Here is an 18,978-nt window from a genome sequence, read left to right as displayed (position 1 = left end):
TGAGCATTGAATTCGGCACATTCTCAAGGTTCTGACCAAATTACAGTATGGTCTTGGTCTCAGCCCTGACAAGCACTACAATTGCATTGTTCTTATCAATTAGAGACTTCATAGATTCTAATTAGGCCATAATCCCCTTCACTGATGAAATAAAAGTGCCAAGATTATTGGAAGTAAACTAAAAACCTCAAATTTAAAAGTAGTTTTAGATTTGTTACCTTTAGCACCATATATTTTTCCCAACTCATCCCATTTCCAATTCAGCAGTTTTGCAAGCTTGTTAATATGATGGATGATACTTTTATCAATGGTAAGCATGATGATTTCTTCCTCTCTCTGACCATCCTCAACCTCATCATCCTTTGTTGGAGACCTTTTGTTGTTTGCTGACATAGGCCACAAGCCTTCAAACATGAGCAAGTGTTTGATTTCCATTTGCCAGGAATGGAATCCTCCTCCTTTGAACTTCTCAAATTTTGAGTTTTCCTTGGCCACTGAAGCAATTGAAATGGGCGTCTAAGGGATGCTTATAAATCAAAGAGCTTTGTGAAGGATCTTCTTGTGCAAGAAAGATGCAGTCAAAGGCAAAGAGAAATTCATCTTATAGTGGCCAACAAGACCTTTGGAAGCTTACTCAAAATTAAGTTTGATTAGTCAACTAAACCATGGAAAAGAACCTTATCCAAGAGATAAAATGTACCGCTACACATGTATGAATTAGAAGGTTACGAATCCTTATGAAAATAACTTTGGAAAAAGAAGAAAAAATACATCACAAAAGCAACCAGATGATTAGATTTTTTTGTTTCTACATTCACCACACTTTAGATGAGTTTCAAAGCTCTCTAACAGAGGAGTTACAACAATAGTAACTACTTAGATTGCTAGCTTGAGAACTACAACATAGGCACATAATTAGAGAAGAACATCTATGCTCTCGTAAATGAAGAACATCTATGCTGTTTTGAGAGAGGCGCTATGAAGCAGCAACCAGAGTATATTGCTGTGAATAGAAAGGTCTCAAATATCAAATCAATAATAAAGAATTGTATTTAGGGTTAGAGCTAGAGATTAGGTGATGCACAACATGTTGAAATGGAATACGTTGTAATAGTTTCCTTAAGTGCAGCAACAAAGAGATACTCTGATAAAACAAAAATTTACATTTGTATATGTGTGTGTTTATTTATTTATTTATTTTGTACTTATTTGTATGTATGTGTGTGCATATGTGTGTGTGTGTGTGCGCGCGTGCACGTGCATGTGCATCTGTGTGTATGTATGTATGTGTGTGTTTAGATTAAATATTCCCATCAATAATTGAGCCATACAATTAATTCCATCAATTGAATAAAACATTAAAAAAGGGGAAACATATAAGGAAAAAATGTTTGAGACATCTAAGTTGAAAAATGCAACTAGAGTTTGCAAAAATTTCGATCAAAATTAAGAATTTTTTAATAATATTGAGTTTGACAAACATAATATTGAAAAAAGATGTCGAATCCTCAAGCAGTCCAAGTTCCAAGGTCGGGGTCCACTTACCTGCCACCATCCAAACAAACTAGGTGTTAGAACATCATAGTTATGTTTGAGTAGATAGGTAATGCCTATTTTCCTCGGCTTGTTATCGCTTTACCTAGGAATATAGACAACCATATGGATTCTTAAGTGAAGTTTAAGTCACAAGTGGAGTAAGGAGCTAATGAGTGCATCGGTTAAGAAGGGATTAGAGAAGGTATGGGACGATTAGTGGGCTTGGTATGTGGGGTGGTTAAAAAGAAAGTGTGAAGGGAAGATTTCATGGGGGTACATAAAAGAATAATTCATAGTTAGGGAAGTATTCATGTGTGTGTGTGTGTGTGTGAGTGTAAAGAAATAAGTGTCTGTGTGTGTGAGGTACATTTACTAATCAAATTTATTGTGTGTGTATGTGCGCGCACGCTTAATTGGGGTTGAATTTCTCAATTCAAAAATAAGATCATTTCTTTATTATATTTCTCCTTAGGCTAATGGAGAAATTAGATGAGAGCCAATATTTATCTGAGAAAGAATTTATATCTAACTTCCCTCAAAAAATGGATCCCCATTCTTCTTTTTTATTCCCATGATCACCAATTCTATTGTTGCCTCCATCATTGAAAACTTGTGGAATTGTTAGGTTAAGCGTTTTTGGGGATTTGACTTGTTTTTTGCCAATAATGCCATAGCACCTTCATATGCTACTATAATAAGGACTTATGTAGCTTTTTGGACATGCTCTCCTTGTCTTTATTTTCTAGTTTTCAAGTTCATCTATGAAATTCATATGTGCATGTCTCAAACAAGGTGCAAAAAGTGTGCAACCTTGTTTCACACCAATGTACTAGTAGATGTTTCTTTTTCTTCCCCTTTTAAGCCATCTATCATGCATGCTACTAGATTATCCAAAAATTTTTATATAATCTTAAGGGTGCATCCCTTACATCCAAAGGGACTTTCAAAGATAACATTCTTTCCCATAGCTTTTTCATGTGTCAAATGGTTTCTTAAAGTTGAATGCTTTTGCCTTAACAACGTGCCGAATGCTTTCTTGTCATATGCTTTTTTGATTGATACCTTTGTCCACCTCCTTTGCTAAATAAGTACTCAACATCTAAGAAAGAACTAACTTCTTGCTTTTTTCTTCCACCTACACTCAAATAGGACTCATAGAGCTTTTCACACGCTTCCATCCCACTTTACCTCTCGAGCTTCAAACTTTTAAGTTGATACTTTCTTCCAAAATCTTCTCAACAAAAGTTCCTACGACTACTTTCATTGTTTTTAAAAAATAATATGTTTGGTTGTCACCTTATCAATTATTTGTATTCTTGATCTTTTCAAAATTTTCATTATCTTGGGCATCCTTCAACCTTGTTGTTGGTGTCTTGTAGCCTTCCAAACCATGCATTATTGGTCATAACTTTGCTCCCTTTTGAATTTCTCATGGGTTTTTCCATTAAAGCACACCTCAACTTTGCATTCATTTCTTCCCAGCTTGTTGCATATACTTTAACTTTGCCTCTAAGGCTCATTTTTATTGTGTAGCTTTCCTAAAGTCAAATCTAAAGGAGAAGGTTTGCATGACTCCTTGAGTTTTTGAAATCTCTCTTTAATTCCTTTGAGATCAAAGTTGATGGGCATTTAGTTCAACAATTTTTTCTCCTAGCTTATGTTACATATGTTATGGATTAATTAAAAGAATTTTCTACCCTAGCTTAAAGTTACATATTTCATGGATGGAATCTGAGCAAATATTTTCCCATTGGTGTAATTTCTCCTTTTTCCTCTAAGACCTTGTTTGAATTCTTGTGTCCTCTTTATTCCCTATCCATGTTTAAGATCACCCCCTATGACAGTATCCCTATTTATAAGGAGTCCTTTCCCAAGTAATAGAAGGGATTGTTTGTGCAAATATCGACTCCTTTGTGAATTGGGGATTTAAGGTAGCAAAATAGCATATTGCTAATGAACAATGCGGTACTTTTGTCATATAGCATGCAATACCCCCATATCCACTCGCCCCATATAAACTCCTTGTTCCATATTGAATGAAAGTTAAATTTATATATCTATGGTAGTTCATTTCCTTCATGGTCCCATGTACTCTCTACCACAATAAAAACATTAGATGAAAGTTTAGAGCAATGATGGCCAATGCTTTCTGTTCAATGTCCTCCTCATCCATAGTGATGTCGGTCTGCTTTATACCTTTCACATAGAGCCACAAACCTTTGTACATCAACAAGTACTTGACTTGCATCTATCACGTATGAAATGGTATTTCCCCATCAAATGGCTTGATATGAGCTTTTCTTGGGTACCGCTTGCTCAGGATCATTGAGTTCACACTAAGCAAAGACTAACTAATAATGCATTCCTATCAAATGTAAAATATAAATCTATACATTCTGAGCTAAGAGCTTTGACCATTTCTTCCATACACTGCTCTATTTTACTGTCACTTCCATGAATTCATTGCCATTTCATATTGAGCTCAGAGTTCTGACCAATTCTACCATTTCCTATCACTTTCATAAACTCTAACCAAGCATTCTCGCATTTTTTTATCCTATCCGGAATCTTGTCTTCCCATAGCTATTATAGTAGCAAAAAATTTTTTTTTTAAGGGAGATCTAAAGATGGTTCAATCCGCTTAGCTGGTAAGTTTTTAAATACTTCTTTCTTAGCTCCATGACCCCTCGAACAAACAATCATGGAGAAGCTCTAAAGAGGGGCTTCTTGGATAGTTTTTTATAGCTCCATTCCTAGAAAATAGGGAAAGTAGTATTGGTTGTTTGAGGCTTTGCATCACTAGATTTGGCAAGCTGTGACTTTCATCCCTTCTCAAAGGAATTAAAGGAATTAAAGAGAGATTTGATCTCAAAGGAATTAAAGAGAGATTTCAAAAATAATGAAGTAGATAAGGTTTACTTGAGTCTAGGCATAGCCTTAGGGGTTGAACAGGTTTAAAGGATAAGGTCATTAATCCTCATGCTCACCCTCCAAAGTATGTGTGCTCTTGGATCTTGCTAAGCAGGACTTCCAGATAATCTATTAATTTGTCCAAGAAAGAAGGGATGAAAGTCACAGCTTGCCAAATCTGGTGATTCAAAGCCTCAAACAATTTCCCTCTTTTCTAGGAGTGGAGCTATAAAAAACTATCCAAGAAGCCCCTCTTTAGAGCTTCTCCATGATTGTTTGTTCGAGTGGTCATGGAGCTAAGAAAGAAATATTCCGAGACTTACCAGCTATGCGGATTGAACCATCTTTAGATCTCCCTTTAAACAACAAAATTTTCTTACTATAATAACTATGGAAGATGAGATTCCGGCTAGGATAGAAAAATGCAAGAATGCTCAGTTATAGTTTATGTAAGTGATAGGAAATGATAGAATTGGTCAGAACTCTCAGCTCAAAATGAAATGGCAATGAATTCATGGAAGTGACAGTAAAATAGAGCAGTGTATGGAAGAAACAGTCAAAGCCCTCAGCTCAGGATGAAGAGATCGAGATAACAACCAAGGGGAACCTCAAGGTAAAGACAGTTGAGAGCTTGTTTCTCAAGATGTGGTATTTCTAGGGGAGGACATAATATTTTACGATCAACATTTCTAAGAAAAGCAAGTAACAACAAGAGCAAGCTCAAAAAGATCCTAGTGAAATAGAATTTGGATGCATTTAGCCCACGAGATCATGTCAATAAGAAGAAAAAGAATGTCAAGAAAGGAGGTTAAGTCTATAATGTTTGTATCTTTGTACTTTGAGAATCGACTCACTTTGGAGAGGTAGGGAAACTATCGAATGTGAAGATCAACTTTTGTAATCATTGTATTTTTTGTGGCAATTTGATACAGACCCATATAATTATGTAAAATTTTAGATAATTAACTAGCATTATTACGTACTCACGTTAGTAACCTTGAATCACATGTTAGTAGTACTCTTGAAACATAATCCATTGATAGGGATTGTTACCTACATCCATCCAAGTACAAGGTTATGCTAGAACATAAAGACCTTTTGATTTGGGACTAAAGGTGCCATATGGTCTTTGACTGCATGTTACCACATTACGAAAAATACAATAGGAGTACGGAAATGTAGATGAATGCAGACTTGAAAATAGAAAAAGATAGCACGTACGAAAGAAATTGAAAGATTAAAATTTTCTCTTAGAGGACGGGAAAAATGAGGGAAGAGAGAATGCAAGAATTGGGGGTGAAGAGAGGAGTAAGAGAAAGGAAGACATGGAGGATGAAGAGAAGAGAGGCTCTAATGGTGGTCATGTAAAGTATGAGGAAAAATAGAAGAAATGAAAGTATTTCCCTTGCAAATTTTGATATATAGAGATACTATATGCACAATGACATGGCAAGAAATACAAAGTGGAGCACAGCAGAAAATATGAAGCTTTGGAATAATGATGGTACACGTAATAGAGGGAGGGACATACGAATGAGTTTTAGAGGAATTTTGAAATACAAATTATGGTAAATAATGACAAAAGCTCCTAACAAAAAAATAGGGAAAGATAAGGAAGATGGTGAAGTAGGAAAAGCAATGGGCAATACTAAGGTGATCATAGAAGGAATAATGAAGGGCTTGAAAACAAGGAAACAAGAGGTTCACCAATCTAAATATGAGGAGCAATCGTTTGCTAAAGGTAAAGTGGTTGCTTTTCTGGATGAGGATAGATTAGAGCAATCCATAGATTGGCTTTAATCTCATGCTTTAATTGGTTATCTCCTAGGACCTAGACCTCCTACTGCTTTTCTTGAGGGTTGGCTGAGGAACAACTAGACTAGAAAAGGTTTAGTCGTCACTAGTGTGAGGTTTTTGAGAAGAGGCTTCTTTTTCTTCTGATTTGAGACTGAAGACATGGCTTGGAAAACCTTACACCATGGCCTCTGGACTATTAGACATCAACCTCTCTACTTAGAATTTTGGACCTAGGATTTCAACCCTCATAAGCCTAGATCTACATTTGTCCCTGTGTGGGTTAAACTCCCTGACCTCCCTTTTTCTCTGGTAAATCAAGCTCCTAACCTTTGTAGAAGCTTAGGGTAGGTCATTGACGTAGAGAAAGAATAGTTTATTAATCCCAGAGGACATCCTCAAGTATGTGTCAGGTTGGATGTTGCTAAAGAACTCCCAAATTCCCTGGTAATTTTCAATAGATTCCCTAGTAATTGTCAATAGGAATGGGAGTGTTTTCATGGAACAACCTTTGGTTTACAAGAACCTGGCTAATTCATGTTTTTTGTGTGGGTTGTCTACCCATACAATAAAAAGTTGTCCCTTGAAAATAAATGGGCCTAAGTAACCTCAAGTGGACTATTAAAGGCAAACAGAAAAGTCAAACTTAGGAGAAGAGTGCAGAAACAGAAATTGGAAATGTACCAGACATGGGGGCAGAGGAGGAGAAGATTCCTAAGGTTCACCTAGTGAAGGACAGGGTCACTTTCCCCTTGGCCACAAACAATGTATATGAAGCACTAATAGATCAAGAAACTGAGCAATGGATTCAAGATGCTAAGATGGAAGAGGATGAGGTTAAACTTGGATGGTCCAAGGAGTTTGAAGAGGATGTCAATCAACAAGATGCTAGCATGAGTGACTCTGAGGTAGGGGATTCAGAGGAGGAACTCCCTTTGGCTCAAAAATAGGAAAAGAATACTGAAGCCCCTGTTAAACCTCAAGCCATTGTTCAAAATAAGAGAAGAATGTCTCAGGTCAAAGGCAAGAGTGCCCCCATAAAAATCCATGCCCTCAAGGCAAAAAGGGAAAACGTAAGAATGGTAAGTAGCCCTTACTCATTCCTCACACTCAATGTTTGTGGATTGATTTACCCATGGAGAGAGCTAGCAAGCTGGCTAAAAGGGAATTCTCTTTCTCCAACCTTTCTTGTTTTGCAAGAAGTTAAAGTCACTAATGAGACATTGGAAAATAGACTCAAGAGTATAGACAACAGAAGGATATGGGTTTACATTGATCATGATGAAGGCAGAGGAGGAACTTCAATTGGAATACTATCTCACTACAAAGACTGTGTTCTTAATTGCCATCAGGATTTAAATCATAGATGGCTTGCTCTATAATCCAAGTTGAAAAGGATTTCTTTTACTGTAGTTTTAGTTTATGCCCCAACTGGATCAATGGACAGAAGAGCCACTTGGGATGTAATGATGAACTTGGGCAGTGACTGTGTTAATCTAAGGGATTTCAATATGGTTGAGAGCTCAAAGGAGAGGTGGTACACAAAAAGGGTCTGTACTTAGAGGCCCTAAACTTCAACTTTGGGAAGACCTCAAGGAAAACCTTTAAGTGGTGGACATAGGTTTACCTAGCAGATACACTTGGTGCAATAGACATATAGGTGATCTAAGAAGAGAAGCAAGGTTGGATAGAGTTTATGTTGCCCAATCTCTGGTAGATCAAGCTTTGGAAGTCAAGCAAGGAACCTTTTCCTCTCTCACTCTTTCAGATCATAAGCCAGTGTTAGCTTGGATTGACTTGGGAAATGGAAAAAAAAGTAATTCTTGGTTTAAAGCAGACCGCTCTCTATTCAAACTCCAGGCTGTGCAGAAACACATTATAGAGAGATGGAATATAGCTTTCTTTGCTATAGATTCTTGCTCCTAGGGATGACAATATGCTGTATCAAGTGTGCAAGCAATTTTAAAAGAGGCCAGAAAGGGCAGAGCTGCCATCAGGGCAAGGAGGATGGATAAGTTGAAGAATGAGCTGGAACAACTTGAACAAAGGGCAAGAATGAAGGACAACAATGCCCAGCAACAACTCTTGGAAAAAAGAAAGGAAATCAGAATCCAAGAACAAATCAAAGATCCATAATGCTAAAATATATTTCAAGGAATGGTGGACAGAAAAAGTTGATAGACCAACCAAAGAAAATTTTATGAGGATCAAAAAAAGAGAAACCAGGAGGAAATCCCTCTTTTGTAGAACAATTGAGGAAAATGTGGATATTATTGTTAATCATTTCAAGAATTTACTAAGTACAGTTGACCCAAGTGATGATAAGGTTCTGGAGGCTAGAGACAGATGCCAAACAATTAGACAATGTAAAGTTTCTTGTTTGGACAGAATGCAACTAGAAAATGACCTTTCTCTGCAAGAACTAAAAGAGGGAGCCTTCTATATGATTGATGGAAAAACTCCAGGGGAGGATGGTCTTCCAGTAGAATTTTACAAGATTTTCTGGGACACAGTGGCCCCTTCTCTAATGGTAGTTTGGAGAGAGAGTGCTGAACAGGGCTCCTTACCCAACCACCTAAATGAAGGAGTTATAAAACTCATTCCAAAAGATGGAGACAGGACAATGTTAAAACATTGACCATGTTAAACTGTTCTTACAAGATCTATGCCAAAGATCTTGCATTGAGAATGAAAAGTAAGATGGATAATTGGATTATGTAGGAACAGAAAGGTTTTATAAAAAACAGGAACCTTTTAGAGGCAATCAAAAACCTATGGGAAGGATGCACCCATGCTGAAGAGAGTAAAGAAGAGATGTGTCTAATAAAGGTTGACTTTGACAAAGCTTATGACAAGCTTAGTTAGGATTTTCTTTTGCAATCCCTCAATAATCTAGGGCTAGGGACAAAGTTCACATCCTTTGTTGCTTTACTGCTCTCCAATGCATCAGCAAAGGTCTATGTGAATGGAGAAATGTCTCAAAGTTTCGCTGAAGAGAAAAATAAGACAAGGGTGCCCTTTGGCCCCTCTATTATTTGCCATAGCTGCTCATGCGTTGGGATGGCTAATAAAGGACCAAGTGGCCAGTGGTGCAATTAGAGGTATTGAGCTCCCCTTAGGAAAACATCTAGTGAATCAACAATTTGCAAATGACATCACTCTCACTATTAGAAATACAGATGCAAACATTCAAAGGGCTATGGATTGTATGGACATATTTTGTATGGCATCTGGTTCTAAAATAAACCACACAAAAACAGGATATGCCTTGCTCACAGGTGGCTCTCAAATGCTTCTAGATCAAATGGGGTGCAAAAGAATTCCACATGGTTAAATCTTCAGGATGTTAGGTATTCCTATGGGCTTTAAGGTTAAAATGAAGGACAGATGGGAGTGGTTCCTAGGCTAGATTCAGAAAAAATATAGACATACTCAAAGGGCTACAAGCAAATCTTGCAAGGAGGAGAGTTGCTTTAAACCATTGCATTCACCCAATTGCTATTTTTTATCTCTTATTAGTGCCCCTCTAAAACAGGCTTAGAAAAGTTCATTAGAGTGTGCAAATCCTTCTTATGGGGGGGTTGTGATACAAGAAGGAGAATGTCAAAGGTTAAATGGTCCTTTTGTACCAGACCTAGAAAGGAAAGAGGATTGGGAGTAATCAATATCTAGTTGGCAGCCTATAAATTGGCAACCACTTGGATAATAAAAACTATCACCTCCCCTGAAAGTGACTGGGCTAACCTCCTCCTTAGAAACCTTAAAATTTTCAAACCCTACAGGGCCCGTAGGTGGAAGTGTTTTCCTCTCCTCTCTACTATTGGTAACCCGGAGCCCTGTATGATTAAGGGGAGTCAACCTTGGAAAACTTTACGGGGGGTCTTTGAACAGATCAAGAGCCACATTGTCCTCTTTAGGAAAGGGAGTTTCATGACTTTGGACTCAATTTGGGTTTCTGTTCAACAACTAAGTGATGAGGACTTTCTAAAAGCATGGCAACTTTCAAAGAAAGGTCTAGTCACTTGGGGAGATTTATGGGATAAAACCAACTTCAAGTGGAAGACATGGTTGGAGATTGGAAGGGAATTCAGACTGAGTAATGCAGATCAAGAGTTGGTCATAAGAAGATTACAAATGTGGGAGGGAGACATTACTTGGAAAGGAGGCAGGGTCTTAAACTTCACTAGAGAGTTTAGCTAGGTCGGCAGCTCATCTTTTCTACCCATCCCTACTCCTTTCGAGGGCATTCAAGAGGTTGTTTCCACTCTCAATGCTAGATGGAAACTAGATGATGCTGAAAGGAAATGGGATATTAAGTTCTCACTGATCTGGGACAAAAGGATACTAGAGAAAATGTCTATTCTTTTGTCGCTAATTCTACATAAAGCTATGTGGACTAATCACAGAAGCTTGAGGATTGGCAAGGGAGATGGCACTTGTAAATCTTGTTTTGGACTCAAAGAAGATATATTCCATCTATTTATTTCCTACCCTAGGGCAAGAAAAGTCTGGAAGGTGATTCAGCTAATGCTAGGGGAACCAATCAACTGGAAATCACTTCTTTTGCGAGATGCATTCAAGTTGCCTTATGCCACATGGGTCTACATCAAAGCACATGCACTATGGTTTATATGGATTTCCAGGAATGCATATCAATTTAATGATGAGGTCATGCATGTTGATCAGTTATTTTTGAATTGGTATGGAAGAAATGTTCTTACTAACTGATTACTACCTTCTGTGGTCCAGGCCAAATTTTTGCTAGATCATGAATTTCATAACTTTAATGAACAGATCTCACAATTACAGGCTGAATTGGATGATCACATCAGAGATGCTAGGAGATGCACCAACTCTAGCATGGATCTTCAAGCGCAGCTCTTACCTTCCTTATTCCGTGTCAAAGATGAACGTGCAAGCTGACTGTACACTCTTCCTTTCTACCCTGGAGCTATCTGGATGCTATCAAGCCACTAGAGGGAGCAAATTTTGGCTTTTTTCCTTTGAGCAAGAGCTATTTTGTTTACAGGCTAGTTATTCCTCTTTAGAGAGGGGTCTTTTATACTTATGGAACTTATGTGTACAAAGCTTATGATCATAATATAATCAAACTTTTTTTTTTGCCCAAAAAAAGAAGAGGGAATAGTTTAAAGGAATATGTGCATTGGAGACCAGGACGTATAAGGATTGCTCTATAGAGGTGTTGATGGGAGTTTCACTGAATGTTGGTTCAAGAAAGGCCTTGGATTGCAAGCTTCTAGACAAGTAGATTTGGTACTTCAACTTGTCTTACTACAATTTTCTCCAATCGTGTTCAATTCCTACATGTCTTTGACAATTCTTTTGGGATTCTGCACATTGTCAAATTTGCATTACCATATGGTTAATCAAGTGGATGGTACATAATTTAGTTGTAACTTTAAAATATGAGAATAAAGATACTAACATAGTTTGAAGCCATCCTTTCAACTCAAAATTCAATTTTGTTCAATAATAACTAATCCATTCTTCTAGGGGTTAAGAGATCGACCTTAGGGGAGATTTGGACTCAAAAAGGACCTCATAAGGAATGAATTAGTTAAAGAAGATAAGGGCAAACCATGCCTACAGGGGGTCCAATTAGCCCAAAAAAATTGTACCTCTAGGCTTGGGAGGTCCCTACACTACCAAAATGTGAAACCTCCCACTTCTAGGAGGGTCCCCTATCTTCAAAAAGTGTCTAGCCGTATACGAATAATTCAAAAAAGTTGAAATGTTCCAAAAAGTACCCAAATGCCCAAAATCATACATCTTCCATACCCAAATCCTTTCTCGACCTCAGTCATTGTTTTGAAGGATGCATGCAATGGACAGTGTCATGTAAGATGGAGGTGCGTTCTATCCTCACTCCAATCAACAATGTCATGCAAGATAGAGGTGCATTCTATAGTCTTGGAAGACGGAGGAGCAAACCATGACAATCTAAAAATTGCTAGCTCTTGATGCTATAGGGCCTTCTCCATGCCACCAACTCGACTATTCTTGGTGTACATGTTTAGAATGTGATATTCTAATCATAAAATTTTGTCTTTTCTTTACTGTTCAAGTGCAAACTTCCATCCTTCACCACATCAATTATTCATATGGATTGCAATTTGCAAGACTTGAGATCAGTTGAAGCAAGGCTAGAGATGAGGTACTTGTACAAGTACAATAACTTTGCAATAGCATTTGGAGTAGTGTGCACCCTATCTAACAAGGAATGTGTGTCGCTCATAAGAATTGCAAAAATTAGGATCACTTGAAGCAAGAGCTGATGTACTCTAGAGGCATCATGATTTTGCATTAGCATTGTAGGATCGTGTAGTCTGTCTAATGTGGAGGGTGCTAAAATCGGCAAGATAATTAGTTGCTCATTGGCGATCTTGATCCTTGAAAGATACCTAAAGCAAATGTAAAAGGAAAGAAAGATTATGATAAATTCTTATATATAAGTATGAGGGCTCTTTGCTAAGGGATTCAACATCATTTGCATGGAAGATAATGATGCTTTTGTGTTTGCAAATGCAATATATGCACATGAAAAAAGTTTCATATTTACACTTTGTAGGGCTATATTTAGGAGTTACGTCCCCTCACCTCCCAATTTCTTATTGTAGTCTATTGGAAGAAGAGGACGGAGGGAGCTTAACCTTCCTTGACGGTGGACTTCAATATAGTTGGTTCAGACATGTCTCCCTTGATGCAAGTCTAGTATCTTGCAACGTTTATTTAGGTTGTTGGCAGAACTGTCAAATCTGTCCTTGCTAGTTGACTTGAGACTATGATTGCAATCTCACATTTGTAGTTCGATAGGATACAATGGAGCTCAGCCTTTTTGTAAAAATCAACAAATCATGATACAAGTATACAAAAAAATCAACTATACATAAGAATGACTTGAATAATAGTTTAATTTAATCCCAACTTTGCTTGAATTCAACTCTTTGATTGATTGCATTGTTCGTTGGTATGCCTCTTTCCAATTCCTCAAAACCAGAGTCGGTAGTCAATGCACACCACGTCACTCCTCTTTCGTCTTCACCATCATGAAATGCTTTCAGTTCTGAATTTGAACTTTTATGGAGACTAGAAACTTTCATCCTCTCAAGCCCTGTCAGCTTTACCTCGTCTTTACTTGACAGAACCGAATTTTCAGGCTTAGAAATAGTAGATATAGTGGCAGACCCGCTTCCATTCGCTGCCTCCCCCTCTTGCATTCTGTCTGTCACTCCATACTCAGCAATGATGTCTTTCTTTTCTTGGCCTCCTGAAGCAGCTTCCACTGGGGTTAATGATTCTGTTGCTCTCTCTGATATACCCTCTGATAAGCTTCCATTGGAAGACATTGGTGTCAGTTTAGCATCAGACATTGCACGTGCAGGGAGGTCCTGTTGTATTTCATTATTTCTTGCTTGGGAAGAGGACTGCTGAGTTCCAACAGCAACTGTATTTTGCATTCTGGTAGCCCATGTCTGTCTGACTTTAGCCTGTTAAATGACATAAAAAAGAAGGAATCTTTACAAAGCATCAAAACAAGCCTCGACAGAGACAAGCCCACTGCAAAACAAGCGGTGTACAGGTGCACATTGGCCCAACGTGCTAGCAGTCAGCGAGTTGTGGTAGATCCAAAATGTTATTATTCATTTTCAATTCTACCGTTTAAAAACAAATTGTTTGTAAAAGGGTTCATTTTCTAATTGGCGCCCTGGAATAGCCTTTATCTCAAGACTATCCATCCTAAAGGGGAACAAGGGGGTCCTGAGTAAGGACCAAAGTTAAGTGTTGGCAACCTGAAATGGTGTCAGCCAATCCGCTTCTTTCTCATCGCTTTTTTCTAATGCAACTCTGGCACGGAGTTCCATGGATTCCCGCATGATGCGGGTCAAGAAACTTACGTCGTCAGATAGTACACCTAATCCTCGAAGAAGGACAGACCCTAGCTGTAAGCTGGTCTGCAAATCAACAAAACCAACACAGCAACCACCAATCAATATGACTTGCTTTACAATAACAGGGAAGAAAGGACTCACTTTGCAACCACACCTGCATGCAAAGCAATCACACAGGGGCATTTTAAATCATTACCAGACCCAAAAAGTTCTTTTCCCAAATTAAATAGTTTTAAGCTAATTTTTTATATTCTCTTCCAACTTTAATGATGGAGTCTGATGAAAATGTTCCACAGATTGTATGCCTCCAAGGCATACATAGATGAAAAGAAATATACATATTAAGTGTACAGAATATGTAGGATCCATATGTGATCACAAAGAGGAAAGCATTGATGCTGGACAAATACGATGGCTATTAAATCATACAAATCAAATAAGTGATCATGTATTGGAGCAAGCATTTTCAAATCCTGGCAGTCAGAAAACAAGTCCATGAGACAACCTCAGTATCCTCAAGAATAGCATCTGTAGCTCCTGCTGCCTTCAACTCAAGCAAGTGCCCAAGATCTTGTGCACGAGCATATATAGGTATCTGTTCACAAATAAGGAAAAACACGCAATTAAATGTAGGAACGCAAAGACAAACTTATTGGTAAGCAAATTTGCCAAAATATAGCCAGAGGCAGAAGGAAGCCTACAAAGGAAAGCTATTTAGCTAATTTGGACTTGCATGAACAAACATATCTTTGGCATTACCCCAGGAAAGGCTAGTCGCAACCTCTCGACAGCCTGCACTGCCTTTTGTCGAGCAGTATACATAACCATGACTGCCTTAGGCATAGTGATACCAGCTGTTTGCAGCACAGCAGGCCGTGAACCATCCCCATAAAGTACTGGGAAGCCTAATTTCCGGGCAGCCTGATGCAACCACGTTCACTATCAGATGCAGGCACTATTTTGAAAATTATGTTCAATCTAGAAAAATGTGACCATACAAATTTTCATCCTGGATTTTGTGGTCTTACAAGCCACATTGAAACACACAACATCATATAGAACCTCCTCATTTTCTTAGAACATCAGTCCATTATAACAATCCGAACATCACCCCCTCCTCCTCCAACCCATGCACCCCCATCCCCCCCTTGTTGAACTCCGGTCGAGTAGAGAGACTGGAGTACAAACAGCTTCAGCTCAATGACCAAAAACCTTCAAATGCTTAACAGAAGGTGATAGGCCTTGTGGGGAGACTTTCCTCTCATCGCCTTGTTGAACTCCGGTCGAGGAGAGAGACTCGAGTACAAATAGCTTCAGCCCAAAAATGTTTGGTAGTCCCTTGCCATCTAGTATTGACCTTCCCTTGTCCATTTTGTGATCTTCCTGTGCCAAAGTGTGAGCAGGTGGCATCCAGCTGCGTCTGATCATCATGTAAATTAAGCAGATTGCAGCAGGGGGTGTGTGGGGAGAGAGAGAGAGAGAGAGAGAGAGAAAGAGAGAGAGAGAGATCTGTTAAGCATTTGAAGATTTTTGGTCGAAGTGTTTCATGCATGCTCCAGATGAACGTAGGACAAAGCCTGAAGTGATGCTTCACCATCTGGACATCCAGTTAGTTAAGATTAACACTTGTAAGGCCCCAAAATAAGGAGAAGCCATGAGCAATAGCATAGGTGGCAGTGTACGACTGCAGCACTCAGCCATGCAGTAGGTCATTAAAAAGAAACATGGTGGGTCAAGTACTTGGTACAGTCGGCTAATGACATGGCAAATCTGGCTGCCTCCAGGTCGGCCAATCCCCCGCTGGTCGGCTAATTGCCTTGGGAAGTCGGCCATATGTAGGCCTGCTAAAGGTGAGAGTTGCACTCTCCTCTCCATCAGCAAATTATCTCAGGATTCCAGCGTCCACTCATCTAAAGTAGAAAGAAAGGAGTAGATCTTGTGCCTCCCATGTGTCCTTCACATCTCCTATCTTACGAGCGTGCAAGGAGGCTATAGATATCCAGTAGAAAAAGAGAATAATTACCTGTTTGGACTTATGGTGGAGCTGCCATTTTCAGTTTTATTTGGGCAGCATCTTTACAGGTCTACTCTCTCTCTCTCTATATGTGTGTGTGTGTGTGTGTGTGTGTGTGTGTGACACACCTTTTTTTTTTTTTAATAGTGAAAACTTTGAAGGCTTTATATTACAAGATAGCTATCCCAGAAAAACTCATAACCCAAAAGATTACATCAAGAGAAAATCTCCGTGTAGGAAAAATATACATCACACACACACACACACACGCACACACACACATCTTGTTGGAAATATTGTAATATTTAAAGTAGTGGCCAATGTGTTAGTTAGCCGAGAGGGTTAGGGGAACTTTTTCCTTCTAAGGTTTCCCCCCTTAACCATAGTCAGTGGTTGAGTTAGTGGTTCAATGAGTTTTATCTCACCCTCTTTTGTATCTCAATTCTGGCGATGTCAATTCATCTAAGCTCTACATTTTTGCACTCTCCACCTGCTGCAATTTTCAAAGCAGGCTGCCCCTTGCTCTCCAGCACTCCCCGCTCCATTCCAAGCTTGGGAGATCACTTTTGCTCACTTCTGTCATAAAGAACTGCAACTCTATCGCACGAATCCTTGCTGTCCGGCACCGGTGATGGGATAAAAATTGTAAATATTTTTTCATGCTTCAGAGTTATATGTGGGTAGGCACTCTGCACATATTTGTGTAGGTATGGGGGTGTTTGGTTTTGCCAATGTGATTGGGATCGCATGTAATAAGGTTGGCTTTGTATTTAAAGATACTAAAATTTTGCTTTTGCAAGGACTCCTGGGAAGTGATGAAATGCAGTGTAGGTGCACATGCACTCCAGAGCAAAGTATCCAATGTGTCATGGTGTTGATAGTGGATGACATATGTCCGTCATAGTAGTCCTTTGCCAAGAGTCCATATTGTCATGAGTGGTGTTCCGTATTGTGGTGAAGTCATGTGAGCACTCATGTACTCCTTGGGGCTGAATTATGTGGTCATGTGCGGCATGCATGCATTAAATGCCTAGCTTGAGTCTTGTATAAGAAGTGTGTCTAAGGTTGGGGTTTTGGGCATTAATTGCCTTGGTGGGGAAAGGAATTGGAGAGTGGTAAAATGGAAGTGGTGATGTTGCTGGAATTTCTGGAAAGATTGGCATGGGCATGCAAGGTGGCTGCGTGGAGAGAATCGTGGTGCTTCTCGATCTACGAGCTGGCAAGGTACGTGGAATGGTGGCTGCTGGAGAGTCTTGGAAGAGAGCTTGGTAATCATGATGAAAAGGACAGTCGCAGGGGAGAGGGGGGGATGAGCGGATGAGGAAAAAGCCTTTTGCTGGCTGAGGAGAGGTGAAAGCTGCTGGCTGAGGAGAGGTGAAAGCTACTGGCTGGTCGATGTATGGACTGCCTATGTTTGCTACATATCATGAGCGGAGAGATTAGTTGCTGAGTACGGGTGTGTGAGGACCGTGGGCTGTACATATGCAGCTGAAGAGGACGGGCTGAAGTGGATGGCGGGGTGGGTGAGCATCGATGGATGTAGGGGAGCTTTCCGTACGGGATTTTTTTGCAGAGATCGTGAGTGGTTTGTGGGCTGTCGAGAGTGTTGATAATGAAAAGTTTGTTATGGCATGCGTGGCTGATGGACTTGTGAGAAGAATGAAGAAGATACTTCTTGATGTTGCACTATGTGGATAAATTGATGTTGCAAGTGCTGATTGTGACAGTTTTTTCTTGACGTGGTGAGGAAGAGCTTGCCCTGTTTATATGCAGCTGATTCTCTATGGGGAGAAGAAGATCATGGTTCTTTTCATAACTGGTTCGGGCTAGATGTCTAACCGTAGTTCCGATATCATAGAGACCTGGTTACACAAATGGGACGAGGCCTTCGCCATTTGTGAAATCAGGAATGATATGAAGAAAATCCGCGAGGCCACCTACATGTTTAATGAGGCAGTGGATAGAAGGTGGATAAAACAACAAAAAGATGAAGTGGCATCCCCTACTTGGGAGGGGTTTAAAAAAGATTTTAGAAAACACTTCTTACCTCCTGACGAAGCATCCCGAGCTTGGGATCAATATCGAACCTTCATCAGAGAAATTTATCAGTGGCGGAATATACTGATAAGTTCAGAGAAAGTATAATGAAAGTTTATGAACCTCTACCTCAGTCACTGCAGGTAAAAGATTTTATCTTTGGACTGAATGATAGGATCAAGATGGAAGTTTGGGCTAAGTATGTGAACACGCTAGATGAAGCACATAGCCCTGAACTATGAGGATGCCAAAGAGAACAGACCAAGTAGGTTGGGACTCGATATGAGTACCCGAAGAAAATTGGGTTTAAGAAGAAGTGGATTAGCAAAGGGAGTGCCTCACAGCCTAGTGGCCAAGCCAAGCAGGCGAAGCCAATTGAGACTCCTTCTAAACCAAGTACCACCATTGGAGTGAAAAGAAAAGTAACACCAATGGCAGCCCGGGCTTGGTCGAAGTCTTCTTTGAACCAAGAGCAAAGAGAAAAAACGAGGAGAGAAGGCTTGTGTTTTGGATGCCTTTAGCCTCATCAATGGAAAGATTGTCCACGAAACAAGGATCGTTGGATGGCTGAGATGGTGATCTCAGAATGCGACGTGGAAATGAAGGAAAGTCCCAGAGCAGAACAGATGCAGATTCAGCTAGCGGGATCTTCTCAAAGATCAGTACCTGTTTTATCATGTGTGTCTGTTGCTAAGCTAGTAAACAGTGCACCTGATAATGTCCTATCAAAGCCCACAACAACGGGGTATACAGCCTTTAACAATACGGAGTTAATTA

The 18,978-nt window shown here is 39.4% G+C and overlaps 1 protein-coding gene across 2 annotated transcripts in view; it reads right to left on the bottom strand.

Moving 5' to 3' along the window:
- Positions 1-13,009: 13,009 nt before the first annotated feature.
- Positions 13,010-18,978, bottom strand: part of KEA3 (K+ efflux antiporter 3) — a 62,854-nt gene continuing 56,885 nt past the window's right edge. For both annotated transcript variants that reach the window (XM_087374599.1, XM_087374600.1), the window contains 4 exons: positions 14,910-15,071; positions 14,656-14,745; positions 14,052-14,213; positions 13,010-13,748 (listed from right to left, as the gene is read on the bottom strand). In XM_087374599.1, coding sequence (XP_087230725.1) covers positions 13,176-13,748; positions 14,052-14,213; positions 14,656-14,745; positions 14,910-15,071 — 987 coding nt within the window. In that variant the 3' untranslated portion in view covers positions 13,010-13,175. The remainder of the gene's footprint in view (positions 13,749-14,051; positions 14,214-14,655; positions 14,746-14,909; positions 15,072-18,978) is intronic.

The sequence above is a fragment of the Dipteris shenzhenensis genome, chromosome 5, assembly GCF_047967505.1.
Source record: "Dipteris shenzhenensis isolate YYH24624 ecotype China chromosome 5, Dip_SZ_1.0, whole genome shotgun sequence".
In the NCBI taxonomy this organism is placed as follows: domain Eukaryota; kingdom Viridiplantae; phylum Streptophyta; class Polypodiopsida; order Gleicheniales; family Dipteridaceae; genus Dipteris; species Dipteris shenzhenensis.
Note: the sequence above shows the minus strand (reverse complement) of the source record. Positions and strands in the feature narration are given on the sequence as shown.